The sequence below is a fragment of the Mercenaria mercenaria genome, chromosome 2, assembly GCF_021730395.1.
Source record: "Mercenaria mercenaria strain notata chromosome 2, MADL_Memer_1, whole genome shotgun sequence".
NCBI lineage: Eukaryota > Metazoa > Mollusca > Bivalvia > Venerida > Veneridae > Mercenaria > Mercenaria mercenaria.
The window spans coordinates 59512745-59532391 of NC_069362.1; the positions used below are offsets into that span (position 1 = coordinate 59512745).

Below are 19647 nucleotides of genomic sequence, written 5' to 3' on the forward strand. Positions count from 1 at the left end.
TTTATCTAACTTTGTCTGGAAAACACCTAAAGAGAAACGAACAACTTACTCCCATAAAGCAACATGAACCAGAACTGTAATGACCAGCGCCAACATGGAGATACTGCATCCAACTGTTGATATTATATCAATAGCTTTGCTCTCAACATTTGTCTGAAAATATTTTATTATGATGAATATATATAAATATTGTATGTCAAAGTTTCACCGTTACCTTGTGAGTTTCAGCATTGAAGGGTACATTAAAGAGTGTGAATAGGTAAGTTTTGAAGACCCGGTACTACTTTTAATATTTACAGACAATTTTGTATGCCAGTGTATTATCGGTGACTATTCATCACACTCCAACAATTACCTGTAAGTGTGTTGAAGCAATAGTGTGTTTGTTTCCTTACGGAGGCAGTAAACAGTTTTCAGCTGTTGGTGTCGATTTGGCCAGGGTCAAATTTATTAATAAGAGTCAATTTACGGAATGAAGTGGATATTTGAAGTTTAGAATAATAATAATTGTTAGAAGTTTCAGCGGCTAGAATTGAGTTTCACTTATTTAAAGAAAATCAGTAGAGTAGCCTTGATCTTGTTAGTATGACGTAATGACTTGCAGGAGCGTATACATGCTTCCTCTGAGCTAGCTTAAAGCGGGGTTGTTATTTTAGCAGGGGCCTCAGGAAAACTGGAATAGTGAAAAAACGGTACGAATGGCACATATATTTTAGCTTATTTTCAGATTTTACAGTGTTACCGGAGTATGTAACAGTGTAGCTATCATTTGGAAGGAATTTTCTACAGCGATTTGAAAATTAGCAAATTTAGCTTTTTTCGTCATCAGTTTCCGCGACCGGGAGAGCACAAAATTCAGGTCTTGTAAACAGAAAACTAGATATTAGAGATGTATTGCAGATGGTTTGTAACAATAGACATACAGTGATGTTAATGTTGCAATATCATTATTTCAGGTGTGTGGTTACAGACTTTTGTGTAAAGTTTTGAATGTTGGGTAGGCGACTCTAGGCCGAGGAGCCCAGAAATCTGTTTACTGCCTCCTATGTTTATACCGACTGTTAGACAAGGGTTTTTGATGAAAACGAAGTATGCTGAGAAACTGTTAGTACGCAGATGTTTAGAGGATTAGCTGATATATTGATATACATGAAGAAACAACAGGTACCATAGCAACAACTGACTGACATGTATACTACTCTTGTGGGAAAGGTCAATTTTTATTCGCTACAATTAGAATAATTCAATCTTGATACTAACGCCATCTTCGAATACTAGTATATGCATTTAGTGGAGTAAATTTGAATTTGAGGGAATCTAAATATTAGTTTTGAGATTGAAAGAAGCATTAAAAAGGTATTTAAAAGCTGTATATACCAATAGCTTCCTTTTCAAAGGATAAACACTTTCTTACATAGTACATTACGTGATTTTCATTTTGTCGTTATAAAACACAAATTAGCAATCTGGACAGAATCATATATGAAACGAAACTATCTAAATGATATCTTTTTGTTTTTTTGTTTTGTTATTGCAGTTGTGTATAGTCAGCCAATATAAACCTTATTGTTTTGTAACAAAGTAGATGCATTTGTAATAAGTTTTCTAACAGCAAACATGTTGTTTGTTGTTGTACGTACCTCTGCCCAATATTGACATTGAAAATTGCCCATGATGTTAAATGATGATTCCATTATAAGAATGCATAACAACTAAAACAACAAAACAGAACAGAAAAGAATGTTACAAATAGTAATATGACTTGAACATAATAATAATTACGCATAAGTTCATGTTGCCATAACAGTAAGATACTCCTTAAAGTAAATGTCACATATTCAGTCAATCACAAATGACAGAAGTAGCCTTAGAACCTATGTAATGGATGTAAATCGTATTATAACATACCCTATTTAATATCAGTCAGGTTGCAATGAAATACCCGTTAAAAGTATTCTACATAAATGAGAACGTTGCACCTTAGGTTTGAAATGTCACTAATAACACCCTCCTCGTTAAAAAGTGCATTTATGTCAATAATTTTCTTTCTTTTTCAGCCTAAAGCACATTACATATTTTGTATCTTAAAATGAATACGCGGTTTAAAGATGGGTAATATATCTCCTTTAAAACTCATTTATATTCCTCAGTATATACCTGATAATCTACTAATTCACATTGGAAAATAGTATCCCAGACAAGGTTGTTTCCTACCTCTTGACGAGTGAAAGTTTTGCAAGAAATTGTTTAATCCCCTATATGGTACTACTTGCAACATAGTGACAAACACCAAGTTACACTCATGTTGCTACTTTTTACATTAGTGTTATAGTTACTGCCATCACTAAATAAATTTACATCAAACTGTGGTCGTTACTATGCTTTAATTAAATCGAATGAATATTACATTGTGTGTCTTGGTTTCAATGACAACAGAAATAAGAACAAAGCAAGAATGGGACTTAGACTTTACTGCAAAACGATATGTTAGAACAACGTCAAGGGCAAAATTACCTGTGTCAACGGACTCATAAGAATTGCAAAATTGGTCAAATGGTTGCATTCGCACACAGAGGTAGATGAAGATGAGGCACTGGTGTTTAAGACACAACCTTCACTGTTCCAAGCTGTCCTGAAATTTAATCAATTAGCACACATTTTACAATAACATTAAATCTAGTACTAATTAAACATAAGCAGCTGTAAACAAAATTCTAAACGTTACACTTTTCTGACTTATTCTTTTAGTAAACAATCAATTACAAAATGAATACAATCTGCTTTGTAGAACTCTATTATACTAACAAGTTCCAGAAACTGCACTGGCGACTGCTGAATTTGTCCTGAAAATTAAACATAATAATATGTCAAAACCACACCAGAATATTTCATTTCATGGAAGTTTACTTATGAAATCTGGCTAAAATTCAAAATAATTGAAAAGTTCGTAAATATTTTCAGTTCATTACACACTAGTTGTTTATTTATTAGGTGTAAAAGATACATCAATGTAACATGTTCGACTATTCAGTCGTGTTATCGTTATTGATATGTTCTTACAAAGTAATTACAAATTACTATATGGGCGATGCTGTGCGAAAACCAAAGTTAGCCTTTGCAAGAAGTATGGATCCAGATAAATCTACATGTCCATGCTGTCTGATCTTGAATACTGCTCGCTTATCATTTACATACAAGTGCTAAAATTGTTTTTTCTAACACAGCATCCGCAGCATTTGCTATAAAAACATATAGCGAAATCGCCTGTACATGAATCTACGACAAAATATATAGCTGTTCCAATTCACCATACGATTGTAACATTGTGAGATTCTACTATGCTTCCGGTACATGCCGCCGAGATACTCGGTTTATTCGTTACAAAGTAGTAGTAATAAAAAGAAAATTAACTTTTCCGAAACAAACAATTTATGACTGCTAAATTTATTTATTTATTTATTTATTTATTTATTTTGGTTTTACGCCGCACCAACACAGTATAGTTTATATGTGTGCATAGTTTGCAATATCTGTGTTGTAGCCACCACAAACTTCAAATAGATTCTATTTTGACAGTAAATAAATTATAAATTTTGTTCTAATCTTTCAGACTCAAGTGTTTACGTGTTTATATGCCGCTACGTTCTGGTGTGTATGTTTCAGTGTCATCATGCTGGTGACGTGTACTATTTTAGAAACTGCATAGATTAACTTTTAATGAAGTATTCATTTTGATTTCTATATCCGACCTTAGACATTATGCAAAATAACATTTTCACAGCAGTATCTAATCGTTGCTTCAATTAAAATCTACTGAATATCGGTAAATTATGTTTTATTCAACGCTTTCCATTCGTGGGGAGATTTTTAAAACAGCATATGCCAGCCGAAGGACGTATCGAGCTAAAATGTAGTGCTGTAAAATGCGAAGAATTCGCGCGGTAAGAATCGAAATGATAAATATGTTCCAATAATTTTATGAGTTGATAAATTATGAGCAGTCGTTTATATGCGAATATTAAATCACGAGTGCGTACGTAGCCGAATCCCTGTTCAATATTTAATTTACTGATACCATACATGGACATATTTACTATTTCTTGAATAAAAAGTATCGAGGTAGGGATAATCGATTAGTATATATTTATATTTCTTTATTTTTTTCGCACAGAGGCGCTCTATCATTCCTTTGCCCAGAATACCTCAAAATGTCCTAATGTCAAAGAAATGTGGAATCCTGCGTTCTCCTTCCAGTTCTCTAATTTCACTGCGACTACGGCGGAGTTTATTTCTGTGTTGTCATCTTCGGAACTGAACAACAAAATGCAGTAGAACAAAATTAAAATATAAATGAAGTGAGCATTTCGTTTTCAATCTAACTTAACTTTCTTCATTATACTAATGCTAGAATAAAAACATTTTGTAAAATGTTTCCAAATAACAGATATATAGCAAGTGTTTCCTTCCTCTTTTTTAGACGTAATAAAAGAAGATGCGATGATATTGTAATTTACGTGGTAGTTGAAAGACAAAAGACGTAAAACATGAAATAATATACGCTACCCGTTAGAAACTGTTCTTGAATGTAATATTTCGGATAGATTTTTGTACAGTATGCTGGACACATGTTTCAGTCCTACAATAAATGCAGATGAAAGGGTATAAATCATATCCATTATTAAAGGTTTTAAGCCATATAATTTCTTGTCAATCATTTCTTTTAATTGAATTTTGGTGATCCCCGTGACAACAATTTTTCTATAATTATTTGGTACATCTAGCAAAATTTTATGTTTGTGAAACTAAATAAACGGCTATTATAAATCGAAACTCCATGTCAACAGTAATGGAATGATCTCAGATGGAATATGTAAATATGTTTAGTATACAAATACCATGCGCGACATGTTTGTATACACTAAGATGTATTCAAATATAATCTGTAGAGGTTTTGTGGCCGAGAGCTGACTTAGATCGCTAACCCATCATTTCTGTTAAAGTCTTACTTCATATGAGGAAGACATCTGCTGAAAGTGTTGTTGCTCTACCCGGGTACTTGTGACTAAAGTAATGCTCTATGGTGCAACTGGGGTCTTCATCTACCATAAATAAACTAAAAAGTCGCGATATGACTTCAAATGTGGTAGTACTACTTACCACCGACAAATTTTAATGAAATGCATTAATATGTCCAGAAATTTATCACTGGATTATGCGATGACAATGTAAAACGACAAACATATCTTATATACCTTGGAGCGATTCCTTTGGTAAATGAAAAGAACTTGACAGGTTGAATTCATGAGACTTGCCCATTTCAGGGAAAGTGACCCCATCTGTTTCATTGTTTATCTTGCTCACGTGCAAAACTGATAAGTATATAAACAAATAAGACATGTATTCATGCGCCGACATCACTCTTGTCCAGAAAAGTAAACAATCGTAAATATGGATTAAAGTAGAACGCGACACTTTGCGAACTTTCGAGTAGCGTCTTGAAATTTTGCATGTGTAAAATTGACCATATTTCAAACAAGATGCAGTTTATTTTATACCAATAGAGCCAACCAGTTTTTGTACACGAGACGTCAAAGTTGACCACCAAAACCCGTTTTTGAAACTGACGTTGCCACGTATCCTTGGCAACTGTTACGGGTACTGCAACGGCACCAGCCAACAAATTTTCTATAATTATACATCATTCGACGAGAATTAATTTTTCCTTTATGGTGATGTAAAAATCATTGTTTTACCCCGACAAATATTTGAGAAAATGGAAAGAAAATCGCCGTTTTTGACTAAAATTTGACGTTCAGTTTCGCAGCATTTTTCGGCTTTAAATCAGCATATTACAAAATCCCTGAATTAAATTTTTGATTTTTTTCAATAAACGGTGTTTAAAATGTATACCGAATCCAACAGACAAATAAAACTGGGGGGTCACCGACTTAGTTTCTTTGGTACTTGTGATTTTATTTCCCCCACCCCCATGCGTAAAATGACGTCGCCGCGTATCCTTGTCAACTCTGTTACGGGTACTGTGACGACACCAGCAAACAAAGTCTCTTAAACTATACATTATTCGACGAGAATTAGTATTTCCTTTATGGTGATGTAAAAATCATTGTTTTACACCGACAAATATTTGAAAAATGGAAAGAAAATCGCCGTTTTTGACTAAAAATTGACGTTCAGTTTCGCAGCATTTTTCGGCTTTAAATCAGCATATTACAAAATACCTGAATTAAATATTTGAATTTTTTCAATAAACAGTGTTTGAAATGTATACCAAGTCCAAATGACAAATAAAACTGGGGGTCACCGACTTAGATTTTTCGGTGCATGTGATTTTATTTCCCCCACCCCCGTGCGTATATTTTGTACCATAATTCGACGTCTGCAGATACGTTCGAGACATCATAATTCAGTCACTTTGAAAATCGCTTTTAATATATTTTCTATATAATAATGATTTCTTTAAAATCTTTTTCTTATTCAAAGTACCAAGTTAACAAGTTTTCCGTTGTAATACACTGCTAAAATGAAGAATTCATACATATGCAATTGTGTAGATAGTTCGGAGATTTCACATTTGAAAAAAAAGTTAAAGGATAATTATTGTAAAATATCATAGATCAGTATTATACAGCAGTTTCATATAGTTTTAAGTTTGCCCTCCACGAGAGTAAAGTTTTTCTTGATATTATCCCTTTTCCTCCATAAGCACACACGCACGCCCGCCCGCACATCCCAGTGTCATATATGCTGGTCGTAAATGCACTATGTTGGTTTTCCCATGGCACGGCTCAATAAGAGGTATCGCTTTGAATACTATCCTAAAGTTACGTTAACGCATAAGCGTAGCTTTATAAAATTCTGATGAGTTAACTGCTAAATTGTTTGAAAATTGTTACATTCTGAATGCTGAAATCTCAAACGCTTATTAAAATAAAAATAAATAAAATATAAAATCTTACACATATACATATACTGGTACAAATCCTAGTATCTCGTAAATACGAGACCAGGACTAGCAGGTTTGAGCCGTCGGTCCTATGTACAATGTTACGATTCTTGAGTCGCTCATATAGATAATTACAACATAGAATTAATTATACATGTTTAACCGCTGATGAGTTACAGCGAGTTTCCATCACAACCACTGTTTTCTGTGTTTCTTTCTTTTACCCCATCCGCTTAGCTCAGTTCTATTAATCGCTTTTCCGATCCCTAGGTAGGGCGTGACAATTTGGTAGAAGGTATTTGTCCGAAATCATTCGTCCTCCACCTCCGATTTTATGTGGCGAAGTTGAAAGTTACTTGTTGAGGAACACTGGTTAGGTTAACCGCCTGTCGTAACAGAAAACAGCGCTAAACCTAAAACAAACAGTTTTCTTTCTTTTTTATTTTATGGAATATTTATCATTTTTAGCAGAGTATGTACTCGTACTTGTTATGTCTGATAGGTCTCTAATATTAGGAAAAATATTATATATGGAATATGTTTCTATTATGTGTCTATGAATACAAGGATAACCTTTCTTTAAACACATCTCTGGAGAGCTAAAACCTCTTTGTAAAGGATGGTGTTTCTATCTAGCGTTGTTAATAAATTAACCTTTTCAGAGCAACAGCCTCCGTACAATGAATATAAATTCTGTTTCCCCGTGGCTGCACTTTATTTGAAATCGGGGTGTCTAACTACTCTCAAAACAATCGAAATATTTTCAAAACGTAAAATTTATAATAAAGTTAAATAAATTTGTGATGTTTATTCCAACGATATTAGGTTTTTTTTCTTATTATTTTTGTAAATGTTTGCAATGTCGTGTGTATCAATTATGTATAATCATGAACTTTAGAGGAAATTCAAGAAATCCTTGCAAAGTTGTAAAGGACTCTGTTGACTAAATTCTTCTTAAAATAGGTTAAAAACTTAAAATTGATCACAAGACATACGAGAACCCGTTTAATTACGTATTTGTATCTGGGGTAGGGGTAGAGTAATATAATTCAGCGTAATAATTTCGCCCACGGTAACCGGGTTTTAAAGGCTATTTTGATCTAAAAGTAGAGTTTATCTTAAAATGAAGATTTACAGAAACAAATACTCATTGCAATTAAATAAAGTTTTCATCGTCATATTACTTTTTAGTCAAATTATATTGTTTGGGTTTTACATTAGACAAGATTAAAGCATATTTTTTATTCAAAACTCAACGTCATATTTGTCGCTCTGACGTAACTTTAACGTAAATATCGGGTCAAAGGTTAAGTGATCACCACAAATTATATACCATTTTAAATGCAGATATTTGTTGACTGAACAGAACGATTTACGAAAACAGTCCGACGGACGAGAAATCACGGTTCATCAAAAATGGACGTCTAAGGTTTGCGGAGAAAAAAGTTACAGAAATATCAAAAAATGTAAAATACGCATTATATGAGGAATATGCTGGATTTTAAATTAAACAAAATGTCGAAACGGAACCCAATAACTTTTGAATTTAGACGCATTCCTCCTTACTTATAGCAAATTGTGTCCACTTGACGCATTTAAAGATACCAAACGCTTCGGATTTTTTTTGCACCAGTGACACGTTATATAATATATTGAAATGTACTAAGATTTCACTTTTTAATACGTTTTCATCATTGTTTATATATAAACGTCTTGCAATGGAACAAAATGTTTGTTTTTGTTTTGTATAAAGTTCTTTAAGAACCAGTAAAACACTAAATGGTGCAGCTGATAAGCTAAACACAATGGCCAAATCATGATGTCTCAAACGTATCTGCAGACGTCGAATTATGGTACAAAATTTACGCATGGGGGTGGGAGAAATAAAATCACATGACCGAAAAAACTAAGTCGGTGACCCCCCCCCCCCCCCCCCAGTTTTATTTGTCATTTGGATTCGACATACATTTTAAACACTGTTTATTGAAAAAATTCAAAAATTTAATTCAGGGATTTTGTAATATGCTGATTTAAAGCCGAATTATGCTGCGAAACTGAACGTCAATTTTTAGTCAAAAACGGCGATTTTCTTTCCATTTTTCAAATATTTGTCGGTGTAAAACAATGATTTTTACATCACCATAAAGGAAATACTAATTCTCGTCGAATAATGTATAGTTTAAGAAAAATGTGTTTGGTGGTGTCGTCACAGTACCCGTAACAGTGTTGACAAGGATACGCGGCGACGTCATTTTACGCATGGAGGTGGGGGAAATAAAATCACATGTACCAAAAAAACTAAGTCGGTGACCCCCCAGTTTTATTTGTCTGTTGGATTCGGTATACATTTTAAACACCGTTTATTGAAAAAAATCAAAAATTTAATTCAGGGATTTTGTAATATGCTGATTTAAAGCCGAAAAATGCTGCGAAACTGAACGTCAATTTTTAGTCAAAAACGGCGATTTTCTTTCCATTTTCTCAAATATTTGTCGGTGTAAAACAATGATTTTTACATCACCATAAAGGAAAAATTAATTCTCGTCGAATGATGTATAATTATAAAAAAATTGTTGGCTGGTGCCGTTGCAGTACCCGTAACAGTTGACAAGGATACGCGGCAACGTCAGTTTCAAAAACGGGTTTTGGTGGTCAACTTTGACGTCTCGTGTACAAAAACTGGTTGGCTCTATTGGTATAAAATAAACTGCATCTTGTTTGAAATATGGTCAATTTTACACATGCAAAATTTCAAGACGCTACTCGAAAGTTCGCAAAGTGTCGCGTTCTACCTTAAGTAGACACATTCACATTAATAATTTAGATGCACAATAATAATTACTATTTAGTAGTATTTTCATCTAATATAGTATTAAATTTACAGTAATTTCAATTGGTTTAAATATTAGCCATAAAAGTTCATTGTAATAACTACAAAAGTTTTCCGTTTCTGTATTATGGAAATGTTTCCAGATTTAGTGTTCCGGTTATGCGAGAAAGTTTATGTAAACGAGACCTGTTTTCTAGATGTGAGAAACGTATTTTAAGAATGCAAAAACAAATTACCTAAATTACTTGCGTTCACAGTTTTGCTTGTTGCGTTGGACTTGCTTAATGAGGCGGTCACAGAATCCGAGTACCGACTGACCACATCTAATACCTTTGAAGCCCCTCTTTCTGTCTGTCAGAAAATTGTATGCAAAAATAAACTCAAAATCGTTTAGAGGAAAATTAAGTTTTCCAAAATTTTACGCAGTAATTCTCACTTCAACCTAATGGAAATGTCACTGCGTCTGTTTAAAATCTATTTTTCATTTCAAAATAATATAACGGTACTCGCAAGTATTCGATTTAAAAAGTAATGTTAAAAAGATGAACTGATAGCTGAATCTATCTTATTTACACGATCTCTGTTAGATAACTAATTACCTTTCGTGTATCACCACCTTCTGGTTCCTGTGACATTGCTTTCCAAGTCTCTGTATTACTTGTATCTAAAAGATTACTAGTTGTGTCTAAGAATGCCTGAAATTAATAGAATCAGAAGGAAGCGGTTTCACCTTTCATTATATTGCAGATTCATATACATAAATTATATTTTCATAAAATTACTAAATCGGTCTGGACCAAATATCAACAGTTATTTTTGATAAATTACACCGAAACTTTATCAAAAGAATAGTTATGTCTCTGTGTTTCTAATGTCATGAAAGGTTTAATTAAACAAACCTCAGCCTGGTCATCAGTCACTTCAATTTTGCCGCTTATGTCTGCAATACTTTCCAGGATTGATGTAACTTTGTCAATCTCACCGCCAAATATAGTATTCTGTTCAGAAGGTTGTGTTATACTGTTTAGTTTATCCAGTGCGTTTGTTACAACTTCTTCTGAAGGATTTTCTTTAATTGCTTCAATCTGATTGTCAAAGACAGAAATCCATTCTATATCGACAACAGGACTTTTGTAGCTTAGTCTTGTAAGTAAATGTTGATAATTAACAAAAGATTAACACTTCATCTAAGGAAAAGCATGATCGATTACCTGAGTTTCATTGTTTAAATTCAAATAAGTAACAATTTTGGAAGAAGTAGAGTCATCCAAGAAACATTTTGCTACAGTGCATTGAAAACTGGCCTGCAGATTCAGGCGGTATATTAGCACCTCATCTATCCATGTTTACAATCACATTGGCTGTAACACCACTACTAATATTTATGTGTAATGGTGTAAGAAGATCTTTGATCTTTCTACTTAACTCTGGCGACTATACAGTTCTTTGGAATATTTTTGAAAATTTTGATATCCTATACTTATCAAATATAGTCGTCCCAGATTATATTTTACAACACCCATATTGAATTTTTTTTTGTGCGAAATTTTATCTCAGTTGGTCATGTTTAGAGACAAATTTAAGTAGTTTGAATACTGTTGAAAAGGGGTCAAAGGAAAAAAACATTTAATTGAAAGTATTACAAAACTGTAGTCAGCATTTATATATATATATATATATAAATAAAAAAGAAAAACATCCAATGGGTTTCCTCTATCTGTATTTCTGTCTACCTACCGGTTTCATGTCATAATCATCAGGGCAGACATATAAAAACATTTTTTATATGTCTGCCCTGATGATTATGACATGAAACCGGTAGGTAGACAGAAATACAGATAGAGGAAACCCATTGGATGTTTTTCTTTTTTATTTATTATATACTTGTCCAGGAGTAACTTTTAATATTTTCTATTATATATATATATATATACGGAAAAATCCTGTTACAGTATTTTTTGAAGTCTTGGCATAATATGAAAAATCGTGGTACAGGGTCACCAATCAAATCAGCAGTAAAGCAAATGTTAAATTTGAAGATTTTCTTTGATTCGGCAACTCCTATTTGTAATCAAGCAGAATCATCTAATATTTTTTGCTGGAAGTCCATCAAAGAAACATCCATGCTAAGCTTCATTAATTTCCACCGGATGGTTTCAGTGGAAATGTCTTTTGAAGAAATAAATATTTTGGCGAAAGAAGGACGACGGACGGTGATTGATCAAAACAATTATCCTTGAGCTATCATAAAGAAATTACTAAATTTAAATTGACAACATCATAACATCTTAAGTAATATCTTTTAGGTAATGAGTTTTGATTTTGAACTTTACACTATTTAAGTGTTTCAGGATGGTTTAAAACGCTGACTAGGCTTATCATATTCTTGTTGAAGTTGGTCAAGTTCTCCGAGGGTCATTCAATAGATAATTCATCTTCATCAATATCTTTTAAAGCCTGTTGAATAAAGTTTATGTCTAATCTATTGCGTTGCAACGTATTTCTAAGAAAAGTCTAGACACAGCTTACTAGGATGGACAGGGGTAACATGTACACTAGGTCTAAGGCCGCTATATTTCATTTCTGGCTAAAAACATTTATTATCTATTTTATCATCCAAAACATTGGACTTGTTCTTTTTCGTTGCTTTAGCCAAACGGGCATGCTTAAAATATCAAGAAAATTCTTCCAGGAAGTGGACAGGAGAGTGGTTCAAATAAGCCTGAAGCTTTCATCACAATAGAACTAAAATAAGTAAGTTTAAACTAAATCAAACTAAAAAAGGAATACCATGATATATCCATCATGACCAAATGACAATTGTTTGTATGGAGGGACAATACATAGGGAATACAAACGATATAAGCAAATTACACATCACACACAGTGCACGTAAAACCAGGACAACACCTTTGAACAATAAATCTGTTTAAATCTGCAAATCTTTCATTTGCATAAAGCAAATCAATTTCACTAATTTAAAGTCAACACTTACCTGTTGGTCAACAATGGCGATGTCCTGCCTCACACAGTTGTAAATAGGTAACATCCATTTTCCTTCTCCTTTACACTTTCGGAATATTTCTCCTACATAGTCTGTGTATGATATGAAATACATTTGAATTGTGTCCATATCGTTTGGAATCAAACCATTTAACAATCAAAAATGAAGCTTATACTTTTAAAATCATGTATAATAAAATTCACTTGTAATAATAGTATTATTTATATAACGAACGATTTTCTATAATTTGTTTGATACTTTACTTTCGGTAACTGGGCAATGCTTGGTTTTAATTCTACCAGGCTGTGTTTCCTCCCATTGTGTGCCATGTAAATCAATTGTTGTTGGGCAGGGTGAAATATGATTTTGTACTGAAGAAGAAATAACCACATTACAAATTGTAAAACGAAAAACAAATGTAGTTCCGAAACACGTTTTGACATCTGCAAGAAGCTACATGGAAAAATTGACATCAAAGCGGATTTAAAACTTACGACGTTTGTGTAGAAAGGAATAAAATGTGACCCTCTACAGTTTATGAGTAGTATGCAAATAATTAACATAGACAGGTTTATAAGTAAAAACCTCTAGATTTGCACAAAAGAATATGATAAGAATATTTCATTATGCCTTATGACGATGACAGATATTCCAGTTAGTGTCGCTAAGCCATTTAATTCAGTTTCCTAAGAGCTTTCGCTGGTAAAATAGTACAATACTTACATTATGCGGTATAATGTGTTTGACATAAAATATTGCTTAATTGCCTGCTGCCAAAAGTGGGTGCTTCTCGTAAAATTATTTGAAGTGAATCTTTTGTTACCTTTTGTGCAAGATGGACTTAAACCTGTCCATTCCCCTGTAGAGAGACAAGTTACTTTTTCAAACCCATTGATACTGTATGAAGCATTCTTGCAGGAAAATGTTGCTGTAGAGTTCACAGGCCGTGTTGACCCGTGGCTGTATTCAACTTTGATGTCTCCTTTTGAGATATTGAAAACTGGACAACCTTTGAATTAATAATGTTATCAACAAGAATTGTTAGAATTGTTTTAATAAATATCTAAAACGTTTCATAGAAGACCGCAAAAATCGTGTCTCTGGTCTGGTATTTTAAGTAGAAAAGCCTGAGTGACTTTTGAAATTTCGTTATGCAATTACAAGCACATGCCTCTAAATAAGTTTGTATATAATGTAGTTACCTTTAAAGGAATTCAGCAAATTTTAAAGATGTGTAATAAATGATATAAATCTATGTATATGTTTACACTTGTTACTTAAGAATCTTAATATTATTAATACGATTTCTGTTATTGTTAGAAACAACATATTGAGGTTATTTATAACTTGTTTACCGCCATTCATAAATTACTACAATAGAGCAGTCTTACCAACTTGTACACATAGTGGCGGCGATGCTATACTCCATGTCCCGTTAGCCAAACAAGTGGCTGCAAGACTTTTCTTGTTTCCATCTATGTGATAACCAGCTTTGCAGAAGCTTATTGCAGTTGCTCTATATGTTGTGTTTGTCATATATGTTATGTAACTGTAATTTTCCCAAGTGTTATTGAGATATGTCCAATTTCCACAGTCTGAAAGAATGAGAGTACACAAAAACACATATGGCTTGAAGAAATTATATACATTTCAATATCTAATGTTGTTTTATATAATGGCTTATACACGGTGACTGACATGCATTTCCGGTACATTTAGTCCGAGTCAAAACTTACACGGTGTAACAAAAATCGTTTTCGATTTAAACATGTATATTCAACTTGGTAATAACGGACGGCCATGTTACTGTTTATTTAAAATAAATATGCACGATTAAAGTAACTCATCTACTAAAGTTATGTTAAATCTTCAATTCTACTTACAAATTGGTTCCTACTGAAATTTTATTTAGTTAATGAATATTAAGTATTATTCATTCAGCATAATTGGTTTATAAAATCTACAAGTTTTATGCTTATCTCGCTTCCTGCAAACACTTAATGAGCAAATATTGATAATTCAGCGCTTTTGCATGTTGTTCACTGCAAATAATTTTTCAATGAAAAAATACACCATACCAACAGGACTACATTTCGGTACTGGGTATGTCCAGTTGACAGATGATAAACATTTGGTGACATTTGAACCAACCAAGGTATACCCAGAGTTACACGTAAATCTGCCAACCGACTGATACCAAAAGTTGTTTGAAAGCTTGAGGCTCCCATGATCCGGATCTGTAATTCTTGGACACTCTGAAAATCACAAGGTAAAGTAGATGTACCTCTTTAGAAATATTTCACATTTAGTTTTTTTCATTTTATCTCCTAGTATTCTTATTATACACTATGTACTGAAAAATGATTTTATATAAAAGTGCCTGCAACAGTATAAGACCTCGTGTATACAGAATATAGTATACAACCTTTCGGCAAACATAATGGTGACTGTGAGCTCCAGTTCCCATCCGACAAACATATGCTAAATTGAACTCCTTTCATGTCGTAACCATCGTAACACATAAACTGTGCCGTAGAATTGACACTAATTCCGGACTTGATTACATAGCCATTTTCAGGAGCCACGGGGTAAGTGCATTCTGAAAATTTAAATGTGATATTTGCGGATGACTAGTTAAACTTTTTACCATGATCATATGTTGTAACAGGAAATTCATTCATAAGGAATTTAAACAAGAAAGCATCATTTACATAGTATTGTTAGAATAAGTGTGTGTAGCTTTTGGTACGTTTTCATTTTATTTATATAAAGGAATGAATGAATTCAGATTAATTGTTTTACCAATTAAAGTACACATTATGTCTGGATCAGGGATCCAATATCCATTTTCACACCGGGTATAATCACTTCCGTTCAAGCGGAATCCTTCATTACAATAGATTGTAGCAGTTGAGTTGATATCAGTGCTGTTACCGTATGCCAGTCCGCCATTAATAGGGTCCGGTAATGAATTGCAATCTGTAAAGAATAAAGCTTTCGTTATTTTATATCATTAAGATATCATTCAAACATTTACTGTTTTATAAATGCCTTGTATATAAGTATTCTCTTCCTTTTGCTTTTTCCCTGTCATTTATTCGACTGCAACGTAAACATGTAAGCTGTAATGTCGAATATACGACATGTTCGAAATAAAATAACAGACAAATTTATATGTAAAACATAAGTCAAAATAACCCAAAGGGAAAATAATTCCAATTTGTAGTTTGTATCTAATTGGAGACGATAAACAGTTGTACATACTGAGATATGTATCGCAGCTACGGTCACAGACATTGCACTATGAATAATTTTCAATTCCTTTTTAGATTTGAGATCTCTTAATCACTATTGCCATGAAAAGATTTTGAAAAGTATTACTTAAATATGGTGGAATACCTTTTCCAGCAAGTACAATTATAACTAAAATACACAAGAATTGGTCTAGGTAGTCAAAATATTTAAAGTGTTCAATAATTCTCTGTTTTGGGCCTCTGTTTATCCCTTGCATTTATATTAGTATATTAGGTGGGTGGGATATGGTAATGCATATATTTATTGATAGAGCTTCAAGCGCCTGTGATCAAAATGACAAATTTCAAGTTATTCTTAAAATCATGGCGATTTTCAGTACAAGAACATTTAAAATACAAAGCCGGAACTGACGTAATGTTGTTTAGGTAGTTCTGCACGTTAGAATAAAAAAATTTACAATGTAAAATTTGATAAAACCTTTATTTTCAAAACTTTAGAAATCACTTAGAAAATTCGACAAATAAAAAAGGTAGGGCCATGTGTTCTATTTGTTTGTTAGACTGATTTGAAAAAAACAAACAAATGTTTCATAAGAGTCTATGGGAAAATCGCAATTTTGATAACATTTTCGCGAATAGAATTTTTTCTACATTGTAGATTTTAATGAAACTTCCCACAGTTATAAATAAACCTACGACCTATAATATGTGAAATAAATTGTGATGGTCCATGTGCGTGTTTTCTTTTTTCAAAATATTAGCTTTAACAACGTTACGTCAGTTCAGGCTTAGTATTTCAATTGCTGTTGTATTGAAAGAATGCAATGATGTAGAGAATTACTCGAAATTTGTCGTTTTGATAAAAAGCATAAGTCCGAAATACAGTGTAAACTAAAGAATCTTTGAATAAGATATATTAATGTGGAACCGATGAAAATATTTTGATAGAGAGGAAACCGTGCTGCGTAACTTTGCTGTGGTATCATTCTCTAAAGGACTATAAAAAAAGTCTTTTTACAATAACCAAGCATACCTTTGCTTGCTAAACAACTTGAAATCCTACCTTGAAACCTCCGTTTAAGTATTAAATGATATTTATCTTAAATTGCTTTTTGCCGTTGTTTTCTTTTTTCATAAAGTTACAAATAACAGTCTGAGACTAGAACTGTCACAGGAGTGACTCATGCCCCCACCATACGGTCTTGTCACAGAAGAATGGCAACCATAAGAAATCTTAAAAATAATTAGAATAATATAAAAAATGTCCAAAAAAACTTAATACTTAAAAAAACTTTTACTCGTCTTTGGAGTACTTCATCTTGGGCTTCTACATATAAGTAATACTAGTATAATTATGTGCCCTGGATGAGGGATGAGGTAAATATAAAAAAATCTCTAATATTAGAGATACACTAAAAGTGAATATAAAAAAATGTCTTACCAAAACATGCTACCACAGAAAAATGTATTTACTTTTTACATAGGACTAATAATAAAAACGTTAGAAAAATACCTAAAATATTGAAAATCTAAACATAGAATTTCTAAAAATAGACTAATTCCAAAAATTTAAGGGGAAGAAACTCAGTACAAAAGTTTAAAAAAAAAGGTTACTTCCCTTTGGCTCTAAGCCGATCAGAATGATATATAGTGAAAATGCATCAAAATAAACCTTAAATTCATAATAGATAAAAAATTGGTGTCAGAGTTATGCACCTTGTGTCACATGATGTGGGTGATGAGGTGGAATATCTATTTTAAGTTTGAATCAAATCCATTTAGAAGTAACTGAGATACAGTGAAAATACATCAAAATCAACCTTAAATTTAAAGTAAAAGGGGACATAATTCATAAAAAAATGATGTCAGAGTTAAGCACCTTATGTCACATGATGTAGGTGATAAGGTGGAATATCCATTTTAAGTTTGAATCAAATCCATTTAGTAATAACTGAGATATAGTGAAAATACAACAAAATTAACCTTAAATTCTAAGAAAAGTGGACATAATTCATGAAAACTTGGTGTCAGAGTTATGCATCTTGTGCCACATGATGTGGGTGATGAGGTGGAACATTTATTTCAAGTTTGAATCAAATCCATTTAGTAATAACTGAGATAATAGATTCCGCGACGGGACGGGACGGGACGCGACAAAACTGACTCCTATATAACCCCCACCCCCACCCCCACCCCCAAAACATGTTTGGTGGTGGTATAATAATATCATAATATGTCTTACGTAAGACGATGCTAGTAAAGTAGTAATGTAAGTCAAAGCCTCTACCAAGGACACTATGGTCAGTTATAAACTGAATTGTAAGGAATTGCTGAGTAGATGAGATGGTACATAGAGGACTTCCATTGCAATATTTTCCAAGACTTGGAGACTTAACACTACTCCCGTCATATACTTCCAAGGAATCGAACCCACATCTAAAATGAAGACATAATAGATATAAAAATTATTTAAAAGTATATTAAAATAATTTTCTTAGTCAAGTGTAACAGAACGCACTTCATGTTGTCTTCAACCATTTATTGACGTCATTCTATGGTAATAAACGCTGATTCTTTTTCACGAACCCGCAGTTGAGTTACAAAGATCTGGGTCGTCAAACTGTCATATACGCCTCGCCTGGGAATCGAACTCGCAACCCCAGCATAACATTCCGCGCTGACAGGGTGTTACTTAACTGGAACTCATTACAGAAATAATCATTATGAAATAAATTTATGTGTTATATAGATGCAACTCGATAACTTGGAACATACACGTATTACAGTCAAATTACTTACCTTTTATAACAGAAAGTGAAATGTTAAAATGACTTTAAAGAGTAATTAATAATGTAACTGACATCTAATGTTATTAAATGTCGCGGGAAAACTTACTTCTTGCATTTTATCCGCTGTTCTAATATTTATTTCTTTTATTATTATTTTCCTGGATTTTGAAATTGTTGCTTCCGTTTCGTATATTCTTAATTAAGTTAAGGTATTATGGTGTATATAAAAGAGCAGCGGCATATATACTGCACCCATATAGAAGTAATGCATATTGGTGTTCACAATTTTCCTTGGCATATCTTTACGACATACTGAACAAAAACAAAATGTATTACAACTGAAAAATATTAAATAAGGAAATATACAGGGAACATTTGTAACAAAAACATCGGCAAGAAGGAAGGTACACCGCATGTAAGTTTCGATCCACCCACAACCTTGTTGTAGTCACTAGTATGAGACAACCTCCCTATCGGCTACTACAATATCAAACATTTCATTAGTACTTTTGTTGTTTTGTTAAAATTCTTTTGTCTATGAAACTAAACAGAATTAACAAAATGGTTTTAGTTAGAGTAACAATTCGTAACTGCAGACTCCAGAACAATAATGCATTTTTTTTCGCAAACCCGCAGTTATTCGTGGTTTGCTATGTGAAATAACCACTAATGGTGTCTCGATGATGCCCTCACATTATTTATAGATTTTATTTTTTTTTTATTTTTTTTTATTTTTGGGGGGTGGGGTGGGGGGTGGGGGAGGGGTTAACGTCGCACCGACACAATTATAGCTCACATGGCGACTT

At 32.9% G+C, this 19647-nt stretch overlaps 1 protein-coding gene and 1 long non-coding RNA gene across 2 annotated transcripts in view; both read right to left on the reverse strand.

The window, feature by feature from the left end:
• The window catches only part of LOC123564046 (CUB and sushi domain-containing protein 1-like), a 156655-nt gene that overhangs the window by 122173 nt on the left and 14835 nt on the right, over nt 1-19647 (reverse strand). Inside the window, exons 5-18 of the mRNA XM_053526065.1 lie at nt 18295-18488; nt 15601-15777; nt 15224-15397; nt 14877-15053; nt 14190-14393; nt 13622-13807; nt 13062-13169; nt 12790-12890; nt 10694-10879; nt 10394-10489; nt 10031-10145; nt 5253-5369; nt 4564-4636; nt 4203-4311 (exon numbers count right to left, since the gene is read on the reverse strand). Coding sequence (XP_053382040.1) covers nt 4203-4311; nt 4564-4636; nt 5253-5369; nt 10031-10145; nt 10394-10489; nt 10694-10879; nt 12790-12890; nt 13062-13169; nt 13622-13807; nt 14190-14393; nt 14877-15053; nt 15224-15397; nt 15601-15777; nt 18295-18488 — 2017 coding nt within the window. The remainder of the gene's footprint in view (nt 1-4202; nt 4312-4563; nt 4637-5252; nt 5370-10030; nt 10146-10393; nt 10490-10693; nt 10880-12789; nt 12891-13061; nt 13170-13621; nt 13808-14189; nt 14394-14876; nt 15054-15223; nt 15398-15600; nt 15778-18294; nt 18489-19647) is intronic.
• Nucleotides 44-2632, reverse strand: LOC128555151 (uncharacterized). Its single transcript, XR_008369833.1, has 2 exons — nt 2515-2632; nt 44-153 (listed from the first exon to the last, which is right to left on the reverse strand). It is a non-coding gene; the product is annotated as an uncharacterized LOC128555151 (long non-coding RNA).